This window comes from Physcomitrium patens, chromosome 2, assembly GCF_059467195.1.
Source record: "Physcomitrium patens ecotype Gransden chromosome 2, ASM5946719v1, whole genome shotgun sequence".
Taxonomy (NCBI): Eukaryota; Viridiplantae; Streptophyta; class Bryopsida; order Funariales; family Funariaceae; genus Physcomitrium; species Physcomitrium patens.
In genome coordinates, this window is record NC_143411.1 from 8592459 (window position 1) to 8620361 (window position 27903).

General features: G+C 39.7%; 3 protein-coding genes across 3 annotated transcripts; 2 read left to right on the plus strand and 1 right to left on the minus strand.

The window, feature by feature from the left end:
• The first annotated feature begins 1705 nt into the window (after positions 1-1705).
• Positions 1706-3479, plus strand: LOC112295840 (uncharacterized protein ycf83). The gene is made up of 3 exons (XM_024547843.3): positions 1706-2014; positions 2651-2869; positions 3075-3479. Exons 1-3 carry the CDS (start codon positions 1819-1821, stop codon positions 3209-3211), a joined length of 552 nt encoding a protein of 183 aa, XP_024403611.1. The 5' UTR covers positions 1706-1818; the 3' UTR covers positions 3212-3479.
• A 1029-nt stretch (positions 3480-4508) lies between these two features.
• On the plus strand, positions 4509-15951 carry LOC112295797 (uncharacterized). The gene is made up of 20 exons (XM_024547767.3): positions 4509-4648; positions 5836-6016; positions 6267-6384; positions 6863-6949; positions 7128-7252; positions 7570-7650; positions 7986-8177; positions 8403-8472; positions 8783-8955; positions 9227-9391; positions 9561-9632; positions 9948-10010; positions 10283-10343; positions 10499-10927; positions 11366-11472; positions 11762-12091; positions 12845-13339; positions 13585-13707; positions 13938-14102; positions 15413-15951. Exons 2-20 carry the CDS (start codon positions 5885-5887, stop codon positions 15551-15553), a joined length of 3129 nt encoding a protein of 1042 aa, XP_024403535.1. The 5' UTR covers positions 4509-4648; positions 5836-5884; the 3' UTR covers positions 15554-15951.
• Positions 15952-17411: 1460 nt separating this feature from the next.
• Positions 17412-20372, minus strand: LOC112276407 (ubiquinol oxidase 2, mitochondrial). Its single transcript, XM_024507694.3, has 5 exons — positions 20218-20372; positions 19302-19818; positions 19015-19143; positions 17912-18400; positions 17412-17793 (listed from the first exon to the last, which is right to left on the minus strand). Exons 2-5 carry the CDS (start codon positions 19719-19721, stop codon positions 17734-17736), a joined length of 1098 nt encoding a protein of 365 aa, XP_024363462.1. The 5' UTR covers positions 19722-19818; positions 20218-20372; the 3' UTR covers positions 17412-17733.
• Positions 20373-27903: the final 7531 nt, after the last annotated feature.

Consider the following 27903-nt stretch of genomic DNA (forward strand, 5'->3'; position numbering starts at 1 on the left):
AAAAATTGTTTTGGGTGGAGAAATAAGGTTTTCTGTGCTGTAAAAGAAAAAAATCGAATCTCCGCAGTGGTTGAATTGATAAAAATTATCGAAGCAATTTTTTGCATTTTACCCCTGAACTGAGTCGTAGACATGAGCAAAACCGCTCGTAAAAACAGGCTAAACCACCACATCCATCGCACAAAACCACCGCTTCCGTCGTAAAATCTGCCGATCGTTGATGGACTTGGAATTCATTTGAAATCTTTCTACATTCTTCAAAGCGGTTTTGGGTTTGCAGAAGCGCAGTTTCTAACAAGGTCTTCGAGTTGGTTCAAGGATCTGACACGGTTTAAGGTATTCCTACGTTAAATTATCCCGGTCCCCCTCCCTTTCCACTTCCCTTTGCTTAAGAGATAAGGGTGGATGATCAATTGTAATTGTATCTCTCTCATTCATTTATTTGGTGGTTCTATTAACAAGCCTTTCCAAATTTGTTGATAAAAGTTATTATTGTCATATCTATGCCAAATTGTCAAGGGAATCGTTTGGAAGTACAAGGCTATGTCTGATGGCAATTAACATGTAATTTTCAACACAGAACTGTGCACGTTATGTAGTGTAAATTTTACTTTTTTATAATTTGAGTTGTTATTCTTTTGTGTAATTAAATACGTCCACACCCAATACACTTTGTTCTGGTGCCTAAAAGAACTGAGAAACAAATTTATTTCTATGATGATAATTATATATTTAAATGACTTGAAGTATAATCTTTTACGTGTGTTGTTATCAGCATTTACCTTAAATCATGCATTTTATATTTAGAGTCTTCGGTATTCTACAATTAGACTTCGACTCAATAAAGGACCAAGGTTATATTTTTCATATATAATTACTTTCTATTGTTATTGAAATTTCTAATTGGTTGGTAGTAATTCAACAATCAAAGCCAGTAAGAGCATAACAATTCCACAAAGAGTTGGTACAAAGAAGTATTTAATTTAAAAGAAGGACCAATATATTGAAAAATGTAGTGCAAATAAAACATTAAAACATTACATATTTCATCAGAAAAATCCTTAAAATTGTATCATGAAGACGTTATTGGTTGGATATAAAGCAAAACCTAGTTCAAGTTCAACAAAAGGAAAAAAGGGGCCCAATTATACAGATAAAAATGTTACAAGACCACCAAATATCTTGTTGCAGAAATTAAAAGCCATCAACAGTTTCGCAAGCATGATATTTACTTTAAAGTAAATGTTATTTCCATTCCCCTCATTCGTGGTACAAACATCGAAACTAACATTGATCCCAAGAGCCACGTGGAAGATTCCCTGTTGGAATGTATCGTGCATGGAATGGTGGAACGAAGAATCCGAATTTATTCCCAAATAATATTCGCCGAGCTGGATCGCTATCACCGAATCTGATGTGGCAAGAACCGGGTGACGTGGAGGGATCGCACCAATGAAACGACAACGCCACAGATGGATGCGTAACAGTTTCATCTGTGAGGGGATTGAAGGGTTGTTTGGATGAATGTGTTCGCACCCTCAACATTCCACGATATTGTGTTCATAAGTGGGTCCACGGTGGTAGGCGGATTACACGGTCTTTAGCGCATTTTCGAATGTCTCGGAGACCCACCACCGCTCGCTCGCTCGCAGGCTGGCTGGTGTGCGTCGTAGTCCTCCGCGAGATTGCATATTGTCGTGAATTTTCTGTAGTGGATTTGGAGCATGAGAATTGGTCGTGGCGGCAGAAGGAGAAGAATTAGGAGAGGCTGAGACGGAGCTGAAGTAGAAGTGGGTGAAGCCGCGGAGATTGTTGGAGATGGCGGCGATGTTGGCACAAACGGTGATGGCGAGCACTTGGGCTTCTTCTTCTTCTTCTCCTTCGCACTTGGGCGTCGCGATGATTGCCCCGTCCCGACTTGCCGTGTGTGGAGTGAAAGCGGTCTCCCCTGTATTGGTCACCACAAGGGCGCCGCACAAGAGGAAATCATTCGTTGTGCGAGCGGCGGACCTGAGTAAGTTGGTTTTGCAAGTTGGGTTGATTTCTCGGTTGAAGTGCTTTGTGGGTGTGCGTTTCGTATGCATGGTTGAACCCGGCGGTGAATCGGTGCGGTTTGCAGGGGGTTTTATGCTTGCGGTTTTTAGACAGTGTAGGAGAATGTCGTTCTTTTCTTTGCATGCATCAGTTTGTTTTGAAGTTTGCAGAGGAAGGTGCTGAGATTGCCGGAGTTTCTAGCTACAAACTGTTGCGGTGCTAGTGCAATCACCAGGAAAAATGGCACTGAATTTTTGGTTGAAAATTTTCTTGCAGCGAATCGTGAGATAGTTTGTTGAAGCTTACCAATTTACTAAGTGTATGCATGGACCTACCATCCTTTGCAATCGATGATTTAGAGATTTAGGGTTCTGTAGGGTTATTGGTGGAAAAGTTGTCATGCAGACTGTGTAAGTTGTGGCGTCGTCGATGAAATTCAGTGGATTGAGGATTTTAGACTGCTCTTTGTCTTTTGCGGCCCCAGTGAATTCCTGTGTTTTCGATCGTGGTCGCACTTGGTTCACATATCTCATCGTGCTAGGTGTCGATCACATGGCAAAACAAATCTAATGTGTATGTAATTTGCGCGACAACGCATACGATTTTTGATTTTCAGCGGCGGAATCACCATCGGGCGTGGCGCCTGCGATTACGCTCACAGAAAAAGCATTGAGTCACCTGACGAAACTAAGGGCCAGCCAAGACAATAAATTGTGCTTGCGTGTTGGAGTTCGACAGGGCGGTTGTTCCGGCATGTCGTATATCATGGATTTTGAAGAGATTTCCAATGTTCGATCCGACGATTCTGTGATCGAGTACGAGGGTTTTAAAATGGGTAAAGCTCGGTTGTACCTTAAAATAACGCCATCCTTCCGTGCAGATAAAGCCTTCTAAAAAATTCGTATGATAATACTCAACAAGGTTTAGAGATTCTAATTTGTCCTGCAACATCTCATCCCCCCTGGTTTAGGAAATGCGACTTCACGTGCTATTTACCCGTAAGTGCATTAATGCTTTTTTGTATCTTGCTGTTTGTGCAGTGTGTGATCCGAAGAGCCTGTTGTTCCTGTATGGGATGCAGTTGGACTACAGCGATGCTCTGATTGGAGGCGGCTTCTCCTTCAGTAATCCAAATGCCTCTTCAACTTGTGGTTGTGGGAAATCATTTGCCGCTTAGACCACTGTATTCGTAATACGTAGAACTTAGGTACATCTCTTTAGCATCATCACGAGATATATTTATGGGACGTGTAGATTTTAGATAGATTAAGCTCTCTCTTCTTTGCATGGGAATATGCACAGAGGGTGTATCATGTGACGTGAAGTTTTCTTCTTTCTTTCCTACCAGCAGTCTTTTGGATTACAAAACCTTTCAATTATTGAATTGCATGTGCTCATTTAAGAGGCCGATTCAATCACACGCGCAAGCGGCATATATTGAACAAGGATCTTTGAGGTGCTGTAGGACTCGGAGGGCTGTTTTTATTTTTGAGGATTTCAACTGTCTCAGAAATCAGAATATCCACTTGCACTAACTTTGTTTTAAAAAATTGCTACACTCTTTTTGCGGGCACTTACACCATGATGGTCGCCATTGACTTCACTGAAGTATACTTGAAGTATCTGTGCCTCTGAGCATGCAAACATGCAGGAGAACGAAATTCTAAAACTTGGGGGGGGGGACGCTGTTCAGATACGGTCCATGTGCCCAATTCTTACGGAATCAGTACACTTTTTGTCCAATGTTGTGTAGTGTGAAATTCCAGCGTTGTAAACACTAGTGCTTGGGTCGACAAATACCTGATTTTCCGAGCCAATTTGGATTTTCCAAACAAAGTTTAGGCGTCACATGCTAAACTGGCTACGAACCTAAGTTGTTGGCCTACATAATGGTACTTTCGAAAGCGAAACAGACAAACGAATTTCCACTGGCTCCACCAGTTCATGAAGCGTTCAACTGCGTGTGTTGGCGTGAAACCATGTAAATTAACCCACAATAAGTAAAACAACCTGAGAGCCAAGTTCCCGTTCGTCCTTCTCCGTTGTGCTTTCAGTTGTGTAGGAGATGGATGACGGGCCTCGACGACGATCAACGCACTTCTCTCTCCTACGCTTTTCTCCTACTTCTCCCTTCCATCGTGTCCTCCTTGTTAAACAGCTCAGATCCCTCTCGTGCTGTCTCCCTCCCTCCCTTCCTCCCTCCCTCTCCCTACCTTTCTCTGTTGGAGGATTTCACTTCGCTGGCTCATAAATCGCCACAGAACGACCGGCCCACTCCATCGCCATTTTCCTTTGTATGTACATAGCAGGTGTGTTTGCCCATGCTCATATTTTCCCTTGCTTTTGTTTGGACACCGACATGACGCGGATCAAAGCAAACCATGGCGTACTTAGTACTGCGTGACCGAGTAGGGAGGTAGTTTTTTTTTTTTCTTTTATATATATATATTTTTATTTTTTAACGTAGTTTTTAGGGACGAGCGTTAGAGTTTTGTAACAGCGAATCGGCCTGTGTGGCCGCGACTTTCATCGTAGGGGTTAGGGTAAGCGTGGGGAGTTTTTGTGCGGGAGGGAAGGTTCATCTGCATTACGCTGTACGAAGACAGACGTATAGGTTAGTCTCTGATTGTACTCGATTTTGCCTTGCCCAGCTTGCGTGTTGATTGCCTTAAGAGATAGGGCTTCATTTTCACGAAGCTTGCGCCGTTTGAATTTCTCTTGCATAGGGCGTATTTTAGGGTAACGTAGTCGAGCATCAATGGGAATTGCGACTGAATTTTCAGCGCATTCGACTCCGATTTTCGATTTAGGTCTGTTTTTTGAGCACGCGAGATTTTAGGATTTTGTAGGAGTGGCACGGCCTGTAAGGGTGGGAGGGGCATTTTCTGCTATTTTTTTCTGCAATCGTCCTTTCTGTAGGGGTGGTCATTATTCCTAAGCATGTGCTTGAGGAGGAATCTGGGAGCAGGAATCTCAATTTTTTACGAATAATTTTTCTGCATTTGCAGTTTCCATTTGTAAGTTTCTACTTATGCCATTCCTATCTTAACGTGTGCTCAGTGGAGACGTTCCCACAGTTGAGTTTCTTACAATTAGCCTTCTCGCTTGTTGGATATTCTTGAAGGGAAGTCTGAGCCATAGAATTGCCCTAACCGCTCCCATTCCGATTTTCCGTATCTTCGAGATTAAGTTCTTTTGATCATTTTTGATTAGTTGGGATCACAGGCACCAGCAGTACTTCCTGATGAGCAATAATTACTATCATAGATAACGGTTACTATGATACGAAATGCGTTAATTTAGAAACATGAGATACATCTAAAAGAAAAAAGAATGTGCGAGGATGGTATTTCATCTTAAGCAACTTAGTCCAGCTTCCCTCTTTCATTGTGACCATTTATGATCTATCTGCGAGCAGGTCTTCATCCGCCTAAGCAGGTTTCTCCTCGCCATGCTAATATTCTGCACGAAAGAAATCGCATGTTACGATATCATTACACGGGTAACGGTACCCTTAGGTACTCGTGTGGAAGATCCCTTCATTGCAATTGTGCACTTGAAGCTTATCATATCGCTGATACATAAGTAGGTAGTTCTCAAAAAACAAGCTCTACTTGGTCTGCTGTCCGCGTTTAACCTTCGTCGACCTAAAAGGTTTACAGAACGCTAGAGTCTCCGAGAAAGGGAGCACTGACACAATTTTTTTAACACCCATTTTGTTTGATGCAACATGTTAATCTACATAGTAATTGGATTTTGAATTTTATCGTGGTAGCTACTCACATGATCAACTGTTGACAGGACCTGCCTTCGCTCTGTTGGCCATTGCGTTCAGTTGCTTTCAAGAGCCATGGAGGTGAATCATGAAGGCAGCAGTGGTTCAGGGATAGTGCCTGCGGGAGGGACTACCTTAGGTGAAACAGTGGAAATTAAAATCAAAACTTTGGATTCGCAAAGTTATACATTACGTGTGGAGAAAAATGTGAGTCTTGGTTAATGTGTCATGGACTATTTTTTGACACTAGTAATTATCCGGCTTATAGTTCACGATTTCTTCTGTTGGGTTTACTTCATTCTTCAGCTTCACTCCATGGCGAGAATGTGTACCTGAAATTTGAGTTATACTGAAATAAAATAGGATTTTAATTTTTTTACTTTGTATTTATTCATTTATTGATTCATTTATTTATGTTTCTGTCTTGTATATAATTCCCATGCTTACTGAACTGTAGGTGGCAGTGCCTGTATTGAAAGAGCAACTGGCTTCAGTTGCTGGGGTGCCCGTGGAGAATCAACGGTTGATTTGCCGAGGAAAGGTCTTAAAAGATGACCAGTTATTATCCGCATATAGTATCCTTATTTACTAATTATGAGTGTTGCAGCTTATCACTTAAATTATTTATCTCTAATTTAATTATTATTTAATGTTAACTGTTCTGCAGATTTGTGTGTCTCATGTTATCAGTTAGTATTAGTATCTATTGGAGAAAGATTCTTTTTGGGACTCGGGGGGATTGTCATCTCCCTATTTATCGTAGGGTACTTCATAAGAAGCACAAGAATCAAGAATTTGAAAATTGCATGAGAGATTCGGAGTTTGATGGTGTTGTGGCTCTACCTCTATCTTTTGAAGGAAAAAGAGGGCATTTCACGCATGCCAATCCCGAAATTATGGTCTAACCCTGGTACTTACAGACGTAAGTCAAGTCTTAGATTATCTGGAAGTGGCAGGATTAATTGCCATTGGTTTCTACCTGATATTCAATTTTTATTGTGTACGGGAGATTGAACATGATTCCTTAGGTTTTCCCTTAATTCAAAACTTCAGATGTTGAGGATGGACATACGTTACATCTGGTGGCTAGGCAACCTCCTCCAACTTCCGGAGTTGGAACCAGCACTGCTACTAATGAAGGTTATTTCACATTCATTTCTTACTCATTGAATTTTTTGCGGCAGGAATTCGTAGCTTTCTGCATGACTGTCTCATACCAGCTTCATGGTACTCGGTGTCAGAGAAGCAGAATTGCAAGTGATCCTGAATTTTCCTCGTATGTCGATGGAAGCTGATGGAAGTCATGATGGTTTTGCAGGTGATCAAGGGGAAACAGGTTTGCCGTCATTAGGAAGCAGGTCTGGTCACGTTTCACACAGTCTTCTAATGGGAACTATCAACTTTCCAGATAATGGCGAAGGGCAATTGCCTGACCTAAATCGGGTAAGTAGTAATAGTGAAGGTTATTATCGTTAATCTTAAACTTTCTTGTTAACCCTTCTGGATCTTATCTTCTAAATCTGAACTGGCTTGATTTGAGCCCGTTGCGTATGTCTTCTGTATCTCGTTAAAAAATGTTTAATAATTCCATATCATTTCAGTTCTCCTTGAAGTTCGTCTCTCTATAACCATACAATCTTACTGCTTTCAGATTATTGGTTTCGCGCTTTGTTAGTATTAAGGACGTTGAGGTTTTCATGATTGTACGTATTGCTATGTTTGGGAAAGTGACAAGCTCACTAATCGAAGGCTCAATGCAGATTATAAATGCGGTCATCAGCTCAATTGGATTACATAGTGGTGCTCCTTTGCAAGGCGGTACAGGGAATAATTCTGCCGCAGTAAGATATATTCACGTGGCCTACTGCATTTCATGATTTCATTGTCATGCACGACCGTCTTGGATATGGTCCCATGCAATGCAATAGGATGTGATCATTAATATTTATTTGTTGTGGGTCCTATTCGGTTTAATAATGAGAAGTTTCACACCGTGTTGTATTGAGAATGTGTTGATTTGAGGCTACCGTGCAGTTGAAACGTATGAACTGACGATTTATATGCATAGAAGTCAATCTAAAGAGTTCATGGTTGTGACCACGTTGAAAGCTGACAAGCGAATAGGAATATTTTAGATCAATTACGCTAAGTTATGTTTCTTTGTCTGTTACTGCAGGGGGTGTTATCTCCGGGGGTGTTGCCTACATCTGGTGGAGTTGATGCTGGTGCAGCTGATAGAAATGGTGGAGGTGATCAGGGCACTGGCGTCCGTGAGTTAGAGCTGCAGATTGACGCACTCTATGGAATGCCTTCCAATGCTACAGGAACTATTGGCCCGAGCCCTGTACGTGTGGTTCAGGCTCCTGTGGTAAGTTCCCAATGTGTACGGAGTCACATTTTTGTTATTCATTTTATTTTATACACGTAAGTGGGATGGAGTTTAAGTAGTTGGATGTCTGATTATTTTTATATAGTAATCACGTCGAGGTCATTTCGTCGTCATTTCTCTGTACAGAACAGTCAGTCTAGTTATGTTGAAGTTGGGTGCAGTCAATAATACTGTATACGTTGTTACTTCTATATATTTTTCCAGGTCGTCCCTGACGCTTTGACAACCATGTCCCAGTACCTGGACCGTTTGGAGCAGTCGTTTGCTGCAGAAGGTAGTCCTCCTCCTATTTTTTGAATGCTGATTGCAGAATTCGTTATTAAATCTAATGGCATTTTAAGAACACTATATGGCCATTTGTGGATGTGAGTTTTGATCATCTTTAGGTAGAATGTAGCTTTTAGAATCTTGTGCTTAGTTGTTTCAGCTCCCAGATCCTTTATTGTATATGCAGTCTGATAACTGCATTTGTTTAAGTGTGTTGGATGAGTATATTATTATATAAGCGATAATTTCTCATCAGTATGGACTTGTAATCTTCTCGTTATTTGATATGTCATTAAATGACACTTATGTTTGTGCAGAGTCGGCAAGAATTTCTAGTGCACAAGACAGTGGTCGCACTGAAGCGAGGGCGACTACTGATGTCCACCCAAGTAGGGAGGAGCCTCAACGAGGAGCTTCAATTGCTGCTTTAGGAGCCCTTGTGAATCGAGTGAACAATTTATTGCGTGGTCAGGCTAGCTCTGCGCTTTCTGTAAGTTGTGTTATTTTCTCTGCTAATTGCTTTCTTTGAATCGTTGGCACTGACACTGGTCATTTTCTTTGCATCAATGTGTTCAACTCAAATACTAAGCACTTAAAAAAGATTTTTCAGGAAAGTTCGTTTTGAGAAGTGATTGAATTTGTGGTCTGCAATTGGTCATTTATTAATTTTAATTTTAGGTTTATCAGCCAAGTGAATGTTATTTAAGATTCTTTACAGATGGAAGTTTGGCTTCTTACGTCTTTGATTTTTCTGTTACCAGCGACTCGCTAGTCGATTGGAAAATGAGCCAACGATGCTAAACGCTGCTGCACGAGAAGATGTACAACACACAGCATACCATGATGGTAATTTGATGCAGCAGATAGGGGCTCTTCTCTTAGAGCTGGGCCGGGCTACATTGTCTCTTCGTATGGGTCAATCTCCTGTAAGATTTTCAGATTCTTACTCCATGCGCTTTTACTCTAGCAGTCTATCTCAAGTTTCCTTAGCTAGTATGAATAGAGCTTTTCCATGGTGTCTTGCATGAACAGCATGTTGTGCACGGATCTAAGGTTTTAGTGTGAGATTTAAGTTCTTCTGTACTTGTGTTGCAGAGCGAGTCTGCTATCAATTCTGGGCCGGCTATTTTCATTTCCCCAACAGGACCAAATCCAATGATGGTTCAGGTTAATACTTCTACCACATCATACAGTTTGACATGCATGTTTTTAATTTTCAAACATGTCTATTATGGGCATCACGAAATCCACAGACGGGGATGCACCTTGATGGAACTATCATGTTCTTGATTGTGTTGTTTTGTTTTGTTTTGTTTTGTGTTTTCTTCCTTTCCTCTTTCTTCCTGACATTTTTTGTTTGTTTGTTTGTTTGTTTTTTTTTTTTGTTTGTTTGTTTTTGTTTTTTGTTTTTGTTTTGTTTTTGTTTTGTTTTTTTGGTTTTCTTTTATCTTTTTTCGTTTTTAAATAATGTACAACCTGCAGGGTTCAAATGTTGCCTCTTTCCGACAAGTCTTTGATCTTTCTCGCACAAATCGTCACAATTTTGTAAGTGATGGATTCAAAAATGGGAAAGGAAGTTTTACAGCGTTTTAAAGTGATGACTTAAAGTTCCTGAGATGGATTTGTCTGTCAAGGAATTTTTGTGTTCGGATTTCACTAATTCAAGCGATGACTTGTCACAAGGATCAAGCGAAATGATAACGAAAGTGAGATACAAGCTTAGTTTGTGAGAGTTACAAGTGTTTATTTGGGGAAAGAATTTAGGCCATTCTTCCGCTTGGTTCATAACTTGACCTGACCAGTTCCCATTTTTGCAGGCTTTGCCACTACAGTCAGCAGGCGGTTTGGCTGTTGGGACTGGCCTACCGTCCACTCCTGGTACGTTGGGCCCATCAACAGGTTTGCCTGGATTTTCTAGAAGTATTCACGTTCATAATCATACAAGCGATGCTGGAGCTCTTATTGCTGTTCTGTCTTCCTCCTTCCTTCTCCTTCAAGATAACTCACACATGAAGGACTTGTTGGCATACCAGCTGGTGGCGCTGGCTTTACTGTGCGACAACTTCTAGAGCGGGCAGACCATAGGAATACATCTCACGCTGGTGCTACATCAAATGATGCGGGTGGCCCTGCCCGTCCAAATCGTCCCAGTAACGAAGCTGCAGACGGGGCCAATCCAGTATCAGACAGTGTGCCTTCTGGCTTCACTGGAATGCAAGGCACTCTCATGACACTTGATGAGAATGGAGCTGTTCGAGTGGTTCCTGTTCGTTCTCTTGGTGTTGGTCATCCTCCCGGCACTACTGCAGAGCATTTGGGTCCAAGGTTTCAGCATCAATTCATTGTCAGACCAGCTTCCAACCCGCCGAACGACGCATCTGTCGCTGCCGCCGGCAATCCTGTGCCACCAGTATCCAGTGATTCGTCCAGGCTGACAGATCAAGCAAGTCGCAGCACACCAGGTATGTAGTTCATTTTCTTTGATTCATCCATTTTCTGCTTAGATGGGTTTTTGTACTAATGTCTGTTTTTATTGAAACAGCTTCATTTGTAAGGACTTTTCTGGGCATTTGTCGTCAATCCCTGCAACCTTCTGCAGTATTGATTAAGAGTTTGATCTTGTGTGAATCGTATGAGTTTAAGAGAGATCAGGTCCAGTTCAGCTATTAACGATACACCCACCTTATTTCACATGGAAACCCGTTGCCTTCATTCGGTGCTAGGAGTGAACGGGAGGATTACAACGTAGTAGTATTACATTTTTCATCGTCGTTTTCAACATACTTCTGAGCTGAACACTTTTACAAGTTTAACCTGTGTTATAAACCGTGAGAGTAGCTATTTACTAGGCTAGATGGGGTCCTAAAATTCTCATATGTTTCTGTTATTTGGTAATATAGGAGATGGAGGTGGAGCTTCTGATCTTCTGAATTCCTTGGGACCACTTCTGCAACATTTAGCTGGTGCACTTCAACAGCCAGGGGACACAACACTGCTTCAGCAGCAGGTTCTATTTCCAATCTTCTTGGGAAAAAAATTTCTTAGAATGTTTGTGGTGTAGGAAGTGTTACGTATGATAATTTTTATTAATCGCAAAGTTTTCTGCCCAACACTACAAGTTGAAGGACGGTTGTTGAACAAAGCCTGCCTTTAAACAGGTTTGAATAGTGACACGAAGTTACTAGGCATGAGTTACGTGGTACGCTATTTCAAATTTTACGTGAACGTGAATTTGCTGAATTCCATAACACGGCAGTCGAGAGGGAAGGTGAATTAATTTGAGATGATTTGTCTAGCAGTCCAATTCCGATCAACAGCAACCGCCAAGGACAGATACAATTGAAAGGGAAACAGATGCTGAAGCCAGGTCCACAGAAGATGCACAGGGTAGTAGAGAGTTGTCCAATGGAAGGTCTGTTGAGCCAGCTCTCGAGTCTGGGGTGATAAGCATGGTGACAGATGAAGTGAGTGGTTATCGTGAGGGACCAGGGTCGAATAATTACCCTACTCCTCAAGAGCAGACGTTTGGCGCGAGTGAGAGTGTTGGCCCTAGTAGAGGATCTTCGGATGCATCCGCCACTGCACCAATCGGACTTGGGTTTGGGGGACTTCAGCCTCTTACAAGGGTGAGTGAATGCACGTTTTTATTAATTGATTCTCAGGTGATTGCTCTTTTTTAGTTAAGCCATGCGCTGCTCGTTCAGCTACGTAACAGTCTTCGGCCTTTTGTTTTTTTCGAGGTGGAGGAAATTACTCCGGAATCACGCCTAACTGTCACTCCAGATGTAGTGGAGTGCTTGGTCCTTGTTTTGTTGTGAACAGGAGTCGATACGTTTAGAATGGGCAGATCTTTGAAATGTTTTGTTCCCATTCATTGATACAGTCGTATGTATTTTGAACTTGAATGGTTCTATTGTTATCGTAGCGGCATCGTTCCCTTCGTGATGTTTTCTTGATTCCGAAATGACGGAAAGGAACATGGATTCCTTGTGGTTTTGAATAGTACTTCATCAGTGTTGATCAGCTCCGAAGCCAAGATGATTTGAAATGTGTTTTATGTTAGTTCTTACGGTGGAGTGGATTTCAAAGGAGAAATTTTAATCAATGGATTGGCCAGAGGTGGCAAATGTGCGAAAAGTGTTCGAGAGAAGAGTTCTCGGACTTTTGTGAGGAATAGGTTAATCTCTATAGTCATCATGAAGTTGGAGTGAAGTAGTTGTTTGTTTCGATCCTAACAACTACCTGATATTTGAAGGCAATCGAAGACTTTTTTCAGCAGATAATGTCCTTAGTTGTGAACAGCTTCACAATTGTGCCTGGGGATAATTTCTTGTCCAGGGTTTAAAATTCAACTGACAATCAGAATATGATGTGCGCAGGGAAGAAGGAGGCGACAGGCACAGCAGTCCATTCAAGATGAACAGCGTCAAGCAGGGCAGGATGTTTTGCAGAACCTCTTAGCACAAAGAGAAATGGCGAATGATATGAACCAAAGACTCAACACGCCTTTACCTTCCTTGAGCAATCTAGTGAGAGCAGTAGGAGGTGCTGATAGGCAGCAGGGGGACCCTGGTATTATAGGGCAGCTTATGAGGAGCCCTGTCGTAGAGAATCTTGTTCAACAGGTCATGCAAGGCGTCGGTGATGTAGATGGAGGAGATGGAGCTCGCCGTGGACTAGCAACTGGTGACTTAGATTTGTCAGGGATGTTACAACATATGATGCCTGTAGTTACTCAAATGTTGGGTGGAGGATCTTCAGCGGCTTTTCCTGGGTCTGTAGCAGACTCAAGTGCTAGAACAAGTGCTGTTGGAGCAAGGGGTACTTCTTCTCAGCCATCCGAGACTGAAAGATGGCAAGATGCTCTATCACAGGTGCGCGAGAGTGTTTATAAATTAGTGTTATCTGGTGACTATTATTGCCTGTTACATACCTGTGACTAAAAGGTGTCATTATGTGTTACATGACCGAGTTTCCAGATTTTCCTGATCTTTCCATTGCCATGGAAAATCTCATTGCAAACAGAAATCAGTAGTCATTGTCATGATCAGCTACCCATCCACGATTGTTATGCATCTAAATCCTGAACATTATTTTGTTTCTTGTTATGGAACTTTAGGAGGAGCTAGCTGGTTGGAATGAGACGATTGTAGCCGATGAAGAGGCTCAACAGTCAATGCCACCTCAGCGTCCGTTAAGTGATGTTTACCGTCGTGGTACACCTGCTGCTAAACGGCAAAAGGTTTATGACTAACCCGAAAGTAAATAATTTGATGGACTTAGATTTAAATTCTTGAGATTATTTGTATACTGTACGTTATTCGATCGACTGACATTTTTCTTGAAACATATGCTTACATTCCAGTGGGTGGAAATTTTTTCTTGCAATATTTCCTCATCATGCTGATAAGTATAGATAACTTGGTTGCTGTTGAATGATCCAATAACATGCTTTGGGGAATTGCTATGCAGACTGTAGTCGAGACAGCAGCAGAAAAACTGGAATCCGGAGGATCTGCAGAAGTTGTTCTTCGAGATCTGACTGATGCTGCCAATGCTGAAATTTCAGGCAACAATGGGACTGCTGGTGCAGATGACCTGGCTCAACAAGTTGTTCGAGTCGATGGTCTTGCTGAGGTACGTCAAATTTTGTTGGATTAACAACCGCATACTGAATATTCAGCACATGGTAGAAGTCCAGTTGATGTCTAAATTTGGATCCTTGTTTATGAACGTAGGAATAGATAATATTGCTTGCTGGTTTGCCTCATGCCCCCCTGCATCAAGCTTTTGAGGTTTAGTCTTGTGATAGGTTAAACTGATGAATGGTTGATTCCTTCAATTGGACGCGCTGTTGCTGATATTAAATGATATCATGGCTTTGAGTATGCCTGTCTAGATTTTGTTGTCAAAGATTTTAAAGAAATAGCAATGTGGTCTCCATTCTGCATTGTGCACTCTCAACCTGCTTTGTAGGATTAGGTCGAGTGATGCAACTTGCTGCCATTTGCTTTGCCTGGTTCTCGAACATAAATACTTATCCTTTTGAAACTAGTGCTGGTGGTGTTTTTTGCTAAGGGCCCAAAGTCGTAGGACGTGGATAACTGATAGTCATTTCTTTGTAGTTGTTGGCAAGTATCCGTCCAAGTAGTTTTACTGCATCATGAACACCTGAACTTTGTAGTACTCATGAAATCTTAACACCACTTTTCAACCCAGGAAGTGAATTTCCGTTTGAATTAGAATAGCATCTGTATTTCTACTGCCCAAACACGGTTGTAAGATTTTAATGCTTAAGATCGAACCTTGTGCTTTAGCCTTAAATTTAGTAACGACTACTCTATCCCACAGTATCGCATCATATGCCTACTGTACCAGCAGGATGCCGAAATGCATCTTTTTGGAATCTTTGCCTTCACCGAATGCTCTGTTTTTTCTTTTTTTTTTTCGATAAGAACTTCACTAGGGCTGTTCCAAGGTCTTTCAGAACCTGGGAAGTCTAATGACGGACATGCTTCGAGAGAGATCGTACCCCAGCTCGTTGGTTGGTTTTCGCACGATACTACTGTTTTTCTTTTCTTTTTCGAGGGGGGGGGGATTAAATGATATGTTTCTCCTGTTTTGTATGTGGACAATTGTGGGTATATTGGCCTATATCCGGACAGTAGCTTGAAGCCTTACATGATTGAGACATACAAAAAGAAAGGGGATGAGACACAGAATTCATGACTTTGTCATATGGCCATTACCCAGACGTTTTGAGAAATTCTTGAGATGGGAAACCTGGTTACCTTCGCCCAATCGATTGGGACTGTGCACTCACAAAACATGAACATATTCTAGTAAAGAAGAAGTCTGTAGTGTAGATCCTGTAAGCATTATAGTGGTCCCTCGTCCGGTTATAGGCTGGTATACCCTAATGGATGGGTGCATCCTGCTGATGGCAGGCCTATTTGCTTGTGCTGTTCAATGACCTGGCTGCACGCGTGGCAGCAGACCCGGATTTTGGCGATGGCTCCCGCTTCCCACATGCAGCCCGAATCTTCCGCCAACCCCCGCAGACGCCAACGGAGCCAGATGGAGAGTGACTCTGATTGTATGCAACACTCGTGATGTAGCTTGTAGGTGGGTCACTATAAAAAAGAGGTTTTTCTTCATGTGGGTTGTAGACTTTTTCTTCATTAGCTATCAACCCTTATATGGGAGGAGTAGACGTATCCTTCATGAGCATGTGCTTCCTTCAGATTAGCTTAAGCTTTGGTTCTTATGAACCAACTGTACCGTCCAAGACCAGCCCCCACCTTGTTTATTTTGCTAGGTAGAGTTCAATATAAAATCTTAACCAACTTGTTTACATTTTTAGGCAGTACAATACTAACTCGTCAATGCTTTACCGAATCTGGTGCTTGGGTCTTTATGTACTGTTGCCACCTGAAACAATTTTACTTAATGTGATGTTACAGTCCACCGTACCGACTTTTATGTATATATTTTTTTCAGTTTTCCAATTGTATGTCTTCTAACCAAGTCTTGTATTAGGTTTTCCACAAATTCTCAATGTTTACGATAGTATGGCTTCAGATCCTCTGCGCAATAATCCTTGTAACCTTTTGGCTGTACTTTTTGCTCATAACTTGAGGTTTTTTTAGGAAGTGCAACATTATGATTAGCCTCAACTCTACAATTTCTTGAACCCTGTCAATTGCTAAATGGTGTCAAAAGTAACCATAGCTATGTAGATTGCATCAGTGGCCATAGCTAGAATAAATTTGTAAGAAAATTGACAGTGCATATATTAGCATGTCCCTTTAATCCCGTTTCAGAAAGGAGATAAACTGAATTCAAAAATATTGATATTAAAGAAGATTTTCACATTTGAAGAGTTGGATGCACTTTGATGTTAAGATTTTCGGCTAAATCATGTACTTCATCCACACTTGTTACTTTGTCAATTTATATATATATATATATATATATATATATATTTTCACTCACAACTAGTTTTTTCATGAAAGAGAATTAACTGTTGTGAAAAGATTGTAATAGGTATTAAAAAAGCTTCAATTCTTACTTAATTATATACATTTTAAGGAAGTGTGGCATTTTCACATACAAACGTCATTCAGTAACCATGAAATCCACAGCTTAGTGCAATTACTACAAAAACACAAATTATCAGAATTTTCTATTGCATGTAGTTAATTTAGAAAAAAATATTACATATTTTTACAAATAAAAGAAGATGGAAATAGATATCAGTATATTGATCTCAGTTTGTGTTTGTCTTAAATAAGGTGGTTATTTTAATTGTTAGTTTTCCAAATATACACTAAATATTCAAACAAAATGTTTGTGGAACATGAATCAACATTTTACAGATGAACATTAACATCCCCATTGCTAAGAACAATAATAAAATATAACTTTGAAACCATGAAGTGGGTTATTCAAAATGACAATGTTTAATATTATGGTGCCTGTTCTAATATACTTTTCGAATAATAATCATCATAAAAGTATGTGTCTTGTGAATATATCTTGCGAAATTTCCATCTTGTGAAATGATCATGTTTACTTCTAGTCTGCAATGAGGGATTTTACCCAATATCAAAAATGAAGCATAACATGAATTCTTCTCAGAATGTTAACATTTATGACTTCTCGAAAATCAGCATTCCGCTACCAAATGGTTCGATACAAATCCGGCCACAAGTGAGCGGAGAAGTAACGGACCTTGAAAACAGCATTTCGTAGAATGAATCTATCTACTCCTGTGGAGGCGAAACGGCCTACACGAATGTTGTACAGGAGTCCGAGGTATGCAGATGGCCGGCTACTTGCTTTCGGAATCTCGAAGCAACCAAGGTAAATCCTACACAGCTACCGATGCGAAACCATCCCCATCTCATTCCAATTGCGTCAGAACATGTGAAAAGTGCCTCAGAATTGTGTAAATTTGCAGACCAGGTCTGGTGAGCCCCACCCAGAGCTGTTCTTCATTCTTCTATTTTATTATTATAAATGAGTCTAGCAACGAACGGTGGCGATAGCGCAGCGTAGTCGTTCCAGTTTTTTCTGGAACCCACTTCGAGTGGTTGTAGTTCGGCATCGGATTGATGCGTCTACCAACTTTTTTGGCCTTAAAAAGTTCTACGGTTCCTAATTCCTGGGTTACCACTAGTATAGAACTTCGGTCATTAAGTTATCGTAAGTTCGGAAGCCGTGATGAAGGAATGAATATGTACACAAGTGCTGAACTAGCAATGCGCTAGTGGTACCCGACGGGAGCAGGCGATTCCCGCAGCTCCTTACCTCGGTCAAGAATATCCTGTACATGCACATAACGCAATGGTTAGCTCCCCACCCCACCTTTCCAAAGGCAAATTGCGGACCACATTAATTCCAGGAGCCTGATTCTAGACCTGGAGAGAGAGAAGAGGACTTACGGCGGCGAAATGGTTAACGTCACGATGATGAGCTTCGTCTGCACGAACCACCATCACCACGTCACGTATGGTGGCATCCTTTGGAAGCCGCCAGTAGTCGATGGCGATCGAGGGTGCTGGACCATTCTGGAAGTGGCCTTCGTCAATCATTTTGAGGAATTGCGTGTAGGAGTAAACGGCTTCCTCTTCCAGGTAACCCGTGATCCGGTGAGCGATCTTTGGAGACACAAGGTAAAGAAGAAAGTACGCGTTGAAGAAAACACCTTGCACTGCAAACACGAGCGCGCGCTCCCACCATTTGGGCTGCGCCACTTCCATGAAGGTCATCAAGTGCATTCGTTCGTTTTCAGCTTCCTCGAGAAGGGCCTTAATCCAGCCCCCGCTGTTCTGAAATTTACGCAATGATTTGCAATGGAGCAGCATTCCGCCGACCATTCCAGGAACAGCCGCCACGGTCTCCAGCATCATTGCACGAACATCATACCGCTTCTGCGAGAGCAAATAATACATGAGATTCCTAATTCCAATGACAATAAACTGCACTCGAGACAAAACTAATCCCGACGAACTTTGTACCAGTTATAGCCTACCGATCCATAAGATTTCATACAGCCAAATGGACATTGTACACAACGGGAGCCTTAACACCTGTAGACTTGTTTATGACCTCCGAGTTAAACTTGGATTGAGAAACCCTGGTTTTGAGCATGGTAGAGCAGAGCCGCTTACCTTACTGTTCACATTGCAGACCAGGCACTAGCACGATCGAAAAAAAAACTAGAGTGGTTTTAAGTGCCCAATTCCTGGAATGCAGAGGTGCAAAGTATGCGCAAGTTCTGCCCAACCTCATGCTATTGCCGTCTATGTTAGTGTGCTCCTCTTCCCATTGCGTGTAAGACTAAATAACTTTGTCGCAAAAACTCTCACTACGTAGTTGAGAATTTTTGACAGACAATGTCATTTCCAAAAAAAAAGAAAAAAACAGAAAAGAAAACACGGTAACAAAATGAATCATGGGCAACAAGAACCGCATTCCGAGCGAACAAAGAAGAAATACATGTGTCTCACACAACTGATGACCTAGAAAAGGCTGAATCTCGTACCTTAAAGAACATATCCGAAGGTACACGTAACGACTTCACCAGCCAGTAAGCAATGGAATCCGTATACGTCTTGCGAGCGTGGGTCTTCTCTAAATCGATGGTGACATCGGGATAGTACGTCTCGTGCGGCTGTACAAAAGAATTGCACACATTCAGAGTAGGCTCACCCCGCGATAAGACTTACAAGTTCTCACAGAAATTCACAACTAGTGGGCTAAGTGTAGCATACGTAGAAATCCGGTGGTCTGCACCACTAGATTCCATCGTAGGATGAGAGAGATCTTTACCGTGAAGCACGTCCATTTCCAAGGAGTCCCGTCCTCCTTGTGTTGGACTTTTGGCACCACACCCCAATAACTGGAGATATCCGTGGCCTTTACGAATTTTTCCTCCGATCCCGATTTGACAGTGGCGAGCTTCCTGTCCTTCGCCGGTGTAGCGTCCTCCTCCTCTGCCGGCTCAGCAGCCGCCGTGCTCATGTGATGCGCGAAAGGTGAGTATGCCCGGGGTAAGTCACTGTGAACGGGACGGCTCCATGAAACCAGGTGTTGCATCGACCGAGTGGGCATTTCCATGACTGTGGGCCTCACGAAAAACATTGGAGCAAGCGTGCTCGAAGAAACATGGTATGCTCGTTCGATCCCATGGCGCGACGCCAGCTGACGCCTCGCTTCGCGAACAAACACTGATCCTACCCTTCCCAACATCGCATCCGAAACCGCAACACTATGTCCTCACCTGTGCCAGTTAAACACACATATTCCCCAGCTCACTGAAACGAAAACCTCCAATTGCGGTCGAAATCTGTCGAAAACACAGCCGAGCCAGCCACACACAAACCTCATTCGTCAGTCACCACGATCGCCAACAGCGGATCTAAAAAAACGATACTCACAAACTCCACGACACAATGACACCGACTCAAAACGAAGAAAAACATCTCCTCCTGACAGCTTCAGACAAAAAAGAATGTAAACTAATGGCTACCGCGATCGACATAAAACAAAACATGAACAAAGCAAGACAAGTGAACCGATCTACCACCACCAATGACTCCCAAAAAAACTCACTAAATCAGAAAAATCAAAATCCAGTAAGTTCCTACAAAAACCGCAAAAACTCGAACTTTATAAGAGCTAAACCACTAGAAAAACCGAAACGAAACGAAACGAAACGAAAGCTCCGAGCTTGAAAGAGAATTACCTCAGAATAACCAATAGTCAACTGGTCCACAAAATCCTGAAACTCAATGAAGAAAACCTCGTGATAAACTGAAAAATCAAGCAAGATATGGCAGAGTAAGCAGCAGAAGAAGAAGTAGTAGAAGAGATCCAATGGAACTAAAACCAACTAGGTCACGGTGTGGAATTCATGGCGAAACAGGCATACATTCGCATTAATAATGAAATTCCAACTGCTTGAATAATAAAACGAGAGAAGCTTCAACTGCTTCTTCATGGCTAGTCAGTCCACTTGGTGGGGGGTGAGTCCACGCGATTGGGAACGGAAGTGCGCCACGGTTCTCCAACGTGCGAAATTACGTGAGCTGCTGCAGGAACTGCCTTGGGGCGCACGGACGCCGCCTTTGTCGCCATTTCAGCTTTCGGTATTTCGGCGGAGGGATGAACGCGCTTTCATCCTTCTGATGGGGTGTGTGCGTCCTTCGTTGGATGAAGGTACGTCACCGCGTGATGTATAGGTGGATGAGTTTTATTGTGGATGATTCGGTCGTCCGTTAACAATTGACTCGTCCATGTGTCTTGACTTATTATTATTACTATTATTCTCTCGTTTTTCAAAACAAAGAAGAAATTGTGTGAGAAATTTCTCATTTTGTGTTGTCTTGTGTGCTAGGTTTCAAAATGATTATTTTATATACATATATATATATGAATGTATATAAGGAATTGTTAAATCAATCCAGGTATTTACTAAATCAACCCACCCATCTTAACCATGATCAAAAACTTCTCCACTATTGGGTCTATATGATTGAAAACCAATGAAGAAACAGTTGGATTAGCAAACAATGAAAATAGATGGATTGATTTAGTAAATACATGGGTATATTTAACAATTTGCTCTCTTTCTATATATATATATATATATATATATATTCATGTATAATTATGTATATATATGGAGAGAGAGTGGCATATATATATATATATATATATATAGTTTTTTTTTTTGTTTATTTGTTTGTTTTGTTTTCTTTTTCCAAATCTCTAAGAATTCCAAATTTATCAAAAAGAGGTTGTAATATATTTGTTTAAGAATTATTGCATATTTTATTTTGAGTTTTAATCTTATATCAACTTTGTATTACTTTCTTGTATGAATACTACTTACTATAACAGGTATGGATTGTAGTTCAATAACTGTGAATGCACTCAATTTTGAGACATTTTCAAAACTTTGTGATTTTTCTATATGTAATGCTAAAAAATTAAATAAAAACAGAAAAACTGAATTTAATTGTTATGTCAATTTTAAGAAAAATACATCTGGATTGTTTAAAAAAAAGCATTTATGACTGCTATAATTTTTAAATTCTGTTTTGAGTTCTTTTGAATGAATCATATGTAGCTGAAAATTAATTTAATCTTAAAAAAATTCCTTTGTACCATAATTAGCATATATAATAGTACATTTTTTTTTCTAATATTATTATAAAGATTTTGAAATACATTTTTTGTTGGATAATTTTTTTCTTCATTTTTAAAAAAAATTATATTTATCTATAAAAAATATAATGGAATAAATTTTTGATTTGAATTGATTTAGTTTTAGCATATTTTTTTAATGGCAAAAATAATTTTATTTAAGAAATTATAAAATATAGATATTTAAATATGTATTTGTTTATTTATTTTAATAAAATGTTTTGTATTATGTTTATATATTATAATAGATTAGTAGGTTAGAAAGTTAGTCAACAAGTTAACCTTGTGCTATATATGTTGATAGCTTGCAAAAGAAGGCAACTATGAAGTGTCTATGTAAAAAACTTGCGTTGTAAGTTAAGATACGTATCATACAAAGTCAACATGTTTTGAAGGTCCTATAGAATGTCACCATATAGCTCGTAGGTAGATAGTATATATAGACATAAGAATGAAGCCTTTTTCTCTCTTATCAACTCTTTTCTTGCTTCTACTCTAGTTTCAAGAAGTCTCTAGTTTTCTTGTCTTTTGGCAATAGCCATTTTAATTACTTTTTAATATACATACTTCTTTATTTTTATTTTATCATACTTCTTTGAGAAAGTCTCACTTGTTTATTTGCTTTCATTGAGTTCTTATTCTTGATAGATTGACAAGAATATGCTTACAATATCAAAGCTTTGTCTTTTCTTCATTAAGAGTGGAATACTCCTTTTTCTTGATAAGACATAAGTATATTAGAAATTATGAATTATCTTCTTCTAATCTGATATTATTTTTAGTATTTTTTTTATTCTCAAGTTTTTTTTTTACTTATCTTGAGTAATATTAGACATCTCTTTCCTTCTAAGTATTATTGTAGTAGAGCTTGGCAAAATGAAGAGTGCAATGGTACAAATGCAAGAACAATTCATGGAGTTGATACTTGCAATACATCAATTCAATGTACCACCACAAGAAGGAATAAGAATATTAAAAAATAGGTATAGAGATGATAAGAAATGCTTCACATCTATACCAAATCATGTCCCTTCTCTTATGGTAGAATACCATTTAAGCATTAAAAAACCAAGAATTATCTTACCTAAGAAGTATGATGGTACAAGATTAAAGTTTCAAGGATTTGTTAATCAAGTATAACTATTAGGAACCATATACTAGATAAGATTCAAGATGAAGAAATGGAGTTAGCTCAACATTGGAACAATAACTGGATACAAAACAAGAAGGACTTGGCTAGATCATAAGAATTGAATTGTCAAGACAAAGGATCCCTTCAACCTCGACTCTTATATATATTAGATTCTAGGAAACTTCTTAAAAAGGTTCTATGAGGCTTAGAAATAAAGCAAGCTTAAGATCCTTCTTTGATAACTTCTTAAATAATCTAAAGCCTAATAGAACCTTCTAGGATCTCTTATGACCTTTTAGAACTTTCTTAAAATCTATTGGAACCTACTAGAACCTTTTAGGATATACAAGAACCTTCTTAGAACCTTCTTGAACCTTCTTTAGTTGTATATCTGTGACATCACATCCTCCTTTAGCTTTGAGATCTCTAAACAGAAATATTATTGTAAGTCAGTATATGAATTGTCGTATTACGTGCTTTCCTGTTCGAGAATGTACTAGGCATCTGGTTGTAGGAGGTAGTATGGAGATTTGCTAATATTCAAGCAGTCTATTGGTTTTTGACTATTGGAATATAAATGATTGCAAGAATATATCGTAAATCTATACGGATGTCCTTCGACTGCTCGCCGAAATCCCTTTTGTCCTAGTCGGTAGGTCTCTAGACCTTACAGAGAACCTCGAACAACCCAATCTGCTAATCTCCAATACCGCTTTATACTCACGACCTTGTATCCACTGACTATCTTGTTAGATTAATCCAAAAATTTTCATTCACTCCACATACTCAATCCTATAGACACCCTTTTAATTCTTCAATCATAGATGTAACTTTGATTTCACAAAATAGTTAAGAGTAATCACATCCACTTCATTAAAATCTGGATTTACCAGTACAATACATCGACCTTTTAGCATTGATTGCCAAAAGTCCCTTTTCTGACTCCTACCCAAAAACCTTGTATCCTCCCTTTTTTTTAACCTCCTTAATTTCCGAATCTCTGAATCCTCTCCTCCACCCTAACCATTTCTGAATGTTTTTTTCTCTCCTCTCAAACCCTAGCATCTGAATTTCTTCAATCTTCCATCTTTGATCCGGAATTGGCTCCGCCATCAGAGCTTTTTCTTCTATTTTTTGCCTTTTATAAGGTTCTTTTTTCAGAAACAACGTTCCCTGAAACGGCACAGAGAACAAGACAGCCTGAAACGGAATCGAAACCCCCATAATCAGGACCACATTGAGTCGCCTGATCAAATCAGGTCTCATATTGGCTAAGAGGCCTATAGTAAGACCTGGATGTTCCTGTAATTGGGTCAAATTGGTCCTTCACATCAGGCTCGATCAGTCATCGATTTAGTCCTTTTGATTCTGTTGACTCTTACTATTAGACTCGAACAGAGCATTTCGTTACTGGTAAGTATGCCTTGATCGACTGTGATGGAGTATCTAAAACTGGCCCCTGAATATTGGCACTGGAATCGGTCGTTGCTCCCAATATTTGAGGTAATTGAACATTAATAAAAGTCACTTTTCTTTATATTTTCACGGTATACTCATGTTACAACACGACATCTACCCCCTCTGAACCTGTGCATCCTCCAGTATGCACCAATTAACTTGCAAACCTCTATTAAAGAATCACAATCCTCTTTCATCCTTCCAATTGCATCAACTGTAGTCGGATCTGATTTTCTTCCGTAAGATCCACATAAATGTCCAACAATCACAACCTCTTGTACTCGAAATACGGACTTCATACCCGATAATGTAAGATGAACTTCTCCAAGCTAAGTTAAAATCTTTTCACAATCTTGTATATGATCAACAATATATTTGCGACACCCCCTCTTATCTAAAGTTTCATCCTTGTCTCCTTCTCTGCACCCTTTTATAGGAACATCATCCAGAAAAGGCATAGTCTTCTCTGGAATAAAATCTCTCAATATCTTATTCATCCCTTTCATCATATGCACAACTGAGTTGGTTGCGCCTTGAGGAAGAGTGCACATTCTAACCAATCCAAGTAGTATCCTCATCGTTGTCATATCTCTACTTCCTTCGATAAGTTGAAATTGATCATAACCTGAATACAAATCACCCATTGAATAGATCACCCTTCTTGCAAATGCCTCAGCAAATTCATCCACAATAGGTCCAATTCTTACATTCTTGACTGTTACTGCATTCACCGGTTGCATATCTTGAATAAATCGTAGTGACCCATTCTTCTTAGGTACCGTAAACCATCGACTAGAATACGGCACAAATGAGGGTTCCAATATTTTCATCTTTATCTTTTCTTTTAATAATTCTACTAATTTAGATAAATATGTCGTCGGTACTGGAATCGGTCTTAGATTCCAAGGTACATGCGATACAGTGAAGATAACCATAGGTGTTATAATATTCGGATCCACACACTCAATTTCATAAGATTCAAAGGCAAACGATCTACTTTGTTTAGCCAACATCTTTTTGAAGTAAGTAATTTCCTCTAGCAATAAAGAACCATCAGAACCAATCTTCAATTCTTCAAAAGTCTCTTTAGTAAACTGATGTCCAATTTTCATTGGATCTCTTAAACTTGCTTCTTTTGATGTTTCTCCCATTTGTTCTTTAAAATCTTCTGGTAATGGTCCGACAACAGGCTTTACCTTCTTATCTGCTGTTTTATATCTATAGTGACTTCTGGTGCTTGAAAAGATGCAAGTATGGTATAAACCTCTCTTGAATGAATCTCAACAATCTTATCATTATCTCCTAACCCAATAGATGTAATCAATTCCAATGAATCTTCTAGTCCATTTTCTTCATAAACACCTAAAATCTTCTCATCATCTTGCAATGTACCTAACTTACATAATTCTCCTTCAATATTATATAATATATATATTTTTTTCTTTTAAAATCATCAAGTTTCTTATACATAATATTTCTATTTTCCAAAATACCAATAAAATTCGCATCAAAGGTACCTTCATCTCGCGAGAGTACCTCCTCTTTTGTACCTCCATAATCTCGCTTTACAGTGGTACCTCCCCAAAATCCTTAAATCCTTCGACAATCTTTGGCAATGGTTTCTCCCTCAACCTATCTTGATTCCGTTCATGGTTAGGAGGTACTGTTAGAAATTGTACAACTTTCCTCCCATCTTCGCTCCGTACCCTTGCATAAGCAGAACCATCGTCAAGTACTTTTATTTCCATCCGTGTTGCCGTGATATAAGGTTGTCCTAAAATCAACGGATAAGACATTGTATCTTGAACAAAGAAATGTTGCTTCGTTGCAATATCCCCAATCCAAATTTTGACATCTGGACAAGCTCCATATAATTCGCCTCGTATGTTATTAGCTACTCATATTGTCCATCTATGTTCCATATCAATTGGCCATTTTTGCTTCTTATAAAGATCTTTAGACATAAGATTTATTTCAGAACCATGGTCGACTAAAGCAACAATTGGTTCTTCTATATCTCCTACTTTCACCAATACCTCAGTAGTTGCCCTTGCCCAATGCTTTCGAGTATAATGGCTCAAAGTTTCCATTTCTTTATCACTATAATCTTCGAAACGTACTCGTTGATTATATCCATTCTTTTCATTTGTTGGTTGCTTGTAACCAATATCAACCTCTTCTTCATCTTTATATATTCTTGCATCAATAGCATGACTCATTCCAGTTTCGCCCATTAATTGCCTCTTTTACTTAATGTTGTCAATGATAACATCATGAAACTCCTTTTTTGCAATTCCCAAAACTTCTTTCAATGTGAATTCCACCTTAGCATTTAATATACGTTCTTCTAACACTCCTTTCAAATTTGTTGCCGCTTCAATGTCAGAAAGTAGCTTATAAGCAATTGATTTGCTCTTGTCTTTTGTCTCCCTTGTTTTTTCTTCCAATGATGCTGAGGTATCCTTTACAGGCAATTCTTGTGAAGCTGCCTCCCGAGCCTTTTTCTCCTCGAGTTTACTTCTTAGAAGAATTTCCTTCTCTCGTATCATCAAAATTTCCTCGTCTCTTTTCTTCCATCAAAGCTTCGTGTTGGCTCTTAGCAATATATGTATGAACTGAAAGAGACTCAACAGGATCCTTCCAACTTGTTGCACCTCGTATTGTAGCTGCAGTCCTCAATAGCGCTTCTCGAAGTAATTTCCCTTCTTGCATTGTAGAAATGGCAGAAGCCCAAAACTCACTAGTTTTCGTACTTCTACCAAGGTCATCATCTACTCTAACACCATAACTTGCACTTTCTCGTGATGCTGTTTCATGCTCTTTTAAGTAATCTTGAACCAATGCTCTCATTCCTCCCTTGCCAAAATTGGTTTGAAAAAGATCATCCCTATTTTTTAATGCTATCTTCCCAACTTTCCAGCAAATAATTTCTTGCCGTATCATATTATTAAATTCATTGCAATCTTTCCTAGTGTGTGAAGCGTCATCACACCAAATGCATCTTTGTACATATCCTTGTTTTGAAACATTCTTCAAATTATTTGTAGAAGTATTCTCTTCAAGTCTTGCCAATTTGATTTAAAGATCTCCCATTCCTTGTATAATTTCTTCCATTCCCATATCTGCCTTCTTTAATAAGGATGTCGAAGGTTGAACTGTAGGCATTGTTGGTAGTGTTGTACGTATTGGAGCTTTGGGTGCTTGTACTATTTTTGGAATATTACTCCTATCCTTCTTTCTTTTTCTTTTTGCAAGCAACCCCACCGCATCTTCAACGTTCTTCCACTTTGTTGTCAATCCTTCATCTTCTTTTTTGTCTTCAAGAAAGAGTTCTAATTTCCCTTACAATTTTCCATCAGCAGCTTGAGGAAATAGATCAACTTTGTTCGGCTCCAATGTCAATTTTTCTACCTTCGATAATTGAGAGTTCTGCCTCTCAAATTCCCTTAGTAGCTATGTTGCTTGCAAATTCTTATTAAGCCGTTCAATCCATTCCAGAAACAGCTTCTTAGTAACGCGATCAACATCTTCCAAGAAATATTTGTCTTTCAATGCATGTGAAAAAACCTCCCATGAATTCCCATAATGATCCGTAATCGATGTAATATGGTCTCTTATCTCTAGTATCATGGT

Coding starts and splice junctions, on each gene's coding strand:
- LOC112276407 (XM_024507694.3), bottom strand. CDS start 19,721: ATGTTGGGAAGGGTAGGATCAGTGTTTGTTCGCGAAGCGAGGCGTCAG. Junction 19,144..19,301: donor GGAAATGGACGTGCTTCACG/GTAAAGATCTCT, acceptor TCTTTTGTACAG/CCGCACGAGACGTACTATCC. Junction 17,794..17,911: donor ACGTTAACCATTTCGCCGCC/GTAAGTCCTCTT, acceptor GTGCATGTACAG/GATATTCTTGACCGAGGTAA.
- LOC112295797 (XM_024547767.3), top strand. CDS start 5,885: ATGGAGGTGAATCATGAAGGCAGCAGTGGTTCAGGGATAGTGCCTGCG. Junction 10,344..10,498: donor TGGCCTACCGTCCACTCCTG/GTACGTTGGGCC, acceptor TTGGCATACCAG/CTGGTGGCGCTGGCTTTACT. Junction 14,103..15,412: donor GAGTCGATGGTCTTGCTGAG/GTACGTCAAATT, acceptor TGCTGATGGCAG/GCCTATTTGCTTGTGCTGTT.
- LOC112295840 (XM_024547843.3), top strand. CDS start 1,819: ATGGCGGCGATGTTGGCACAAACGGTGATGGCGAGCACTTGGGCTTCT. Junction 2,015..2,650: donor TGTGCGAGCGGCGGACCTGA/GTAAGTTGGTTT, acceptor TTTGATTTTCAG/CGGCGGAATCACCATCGGGC. Junction 2,870..3,074: donor GTACGAGGGTTTTAAAATGG/GTAAAGCTCGGT, acceptor CTGTTTGTGCAG/TGTGTGATCCGAAGAGCCTG.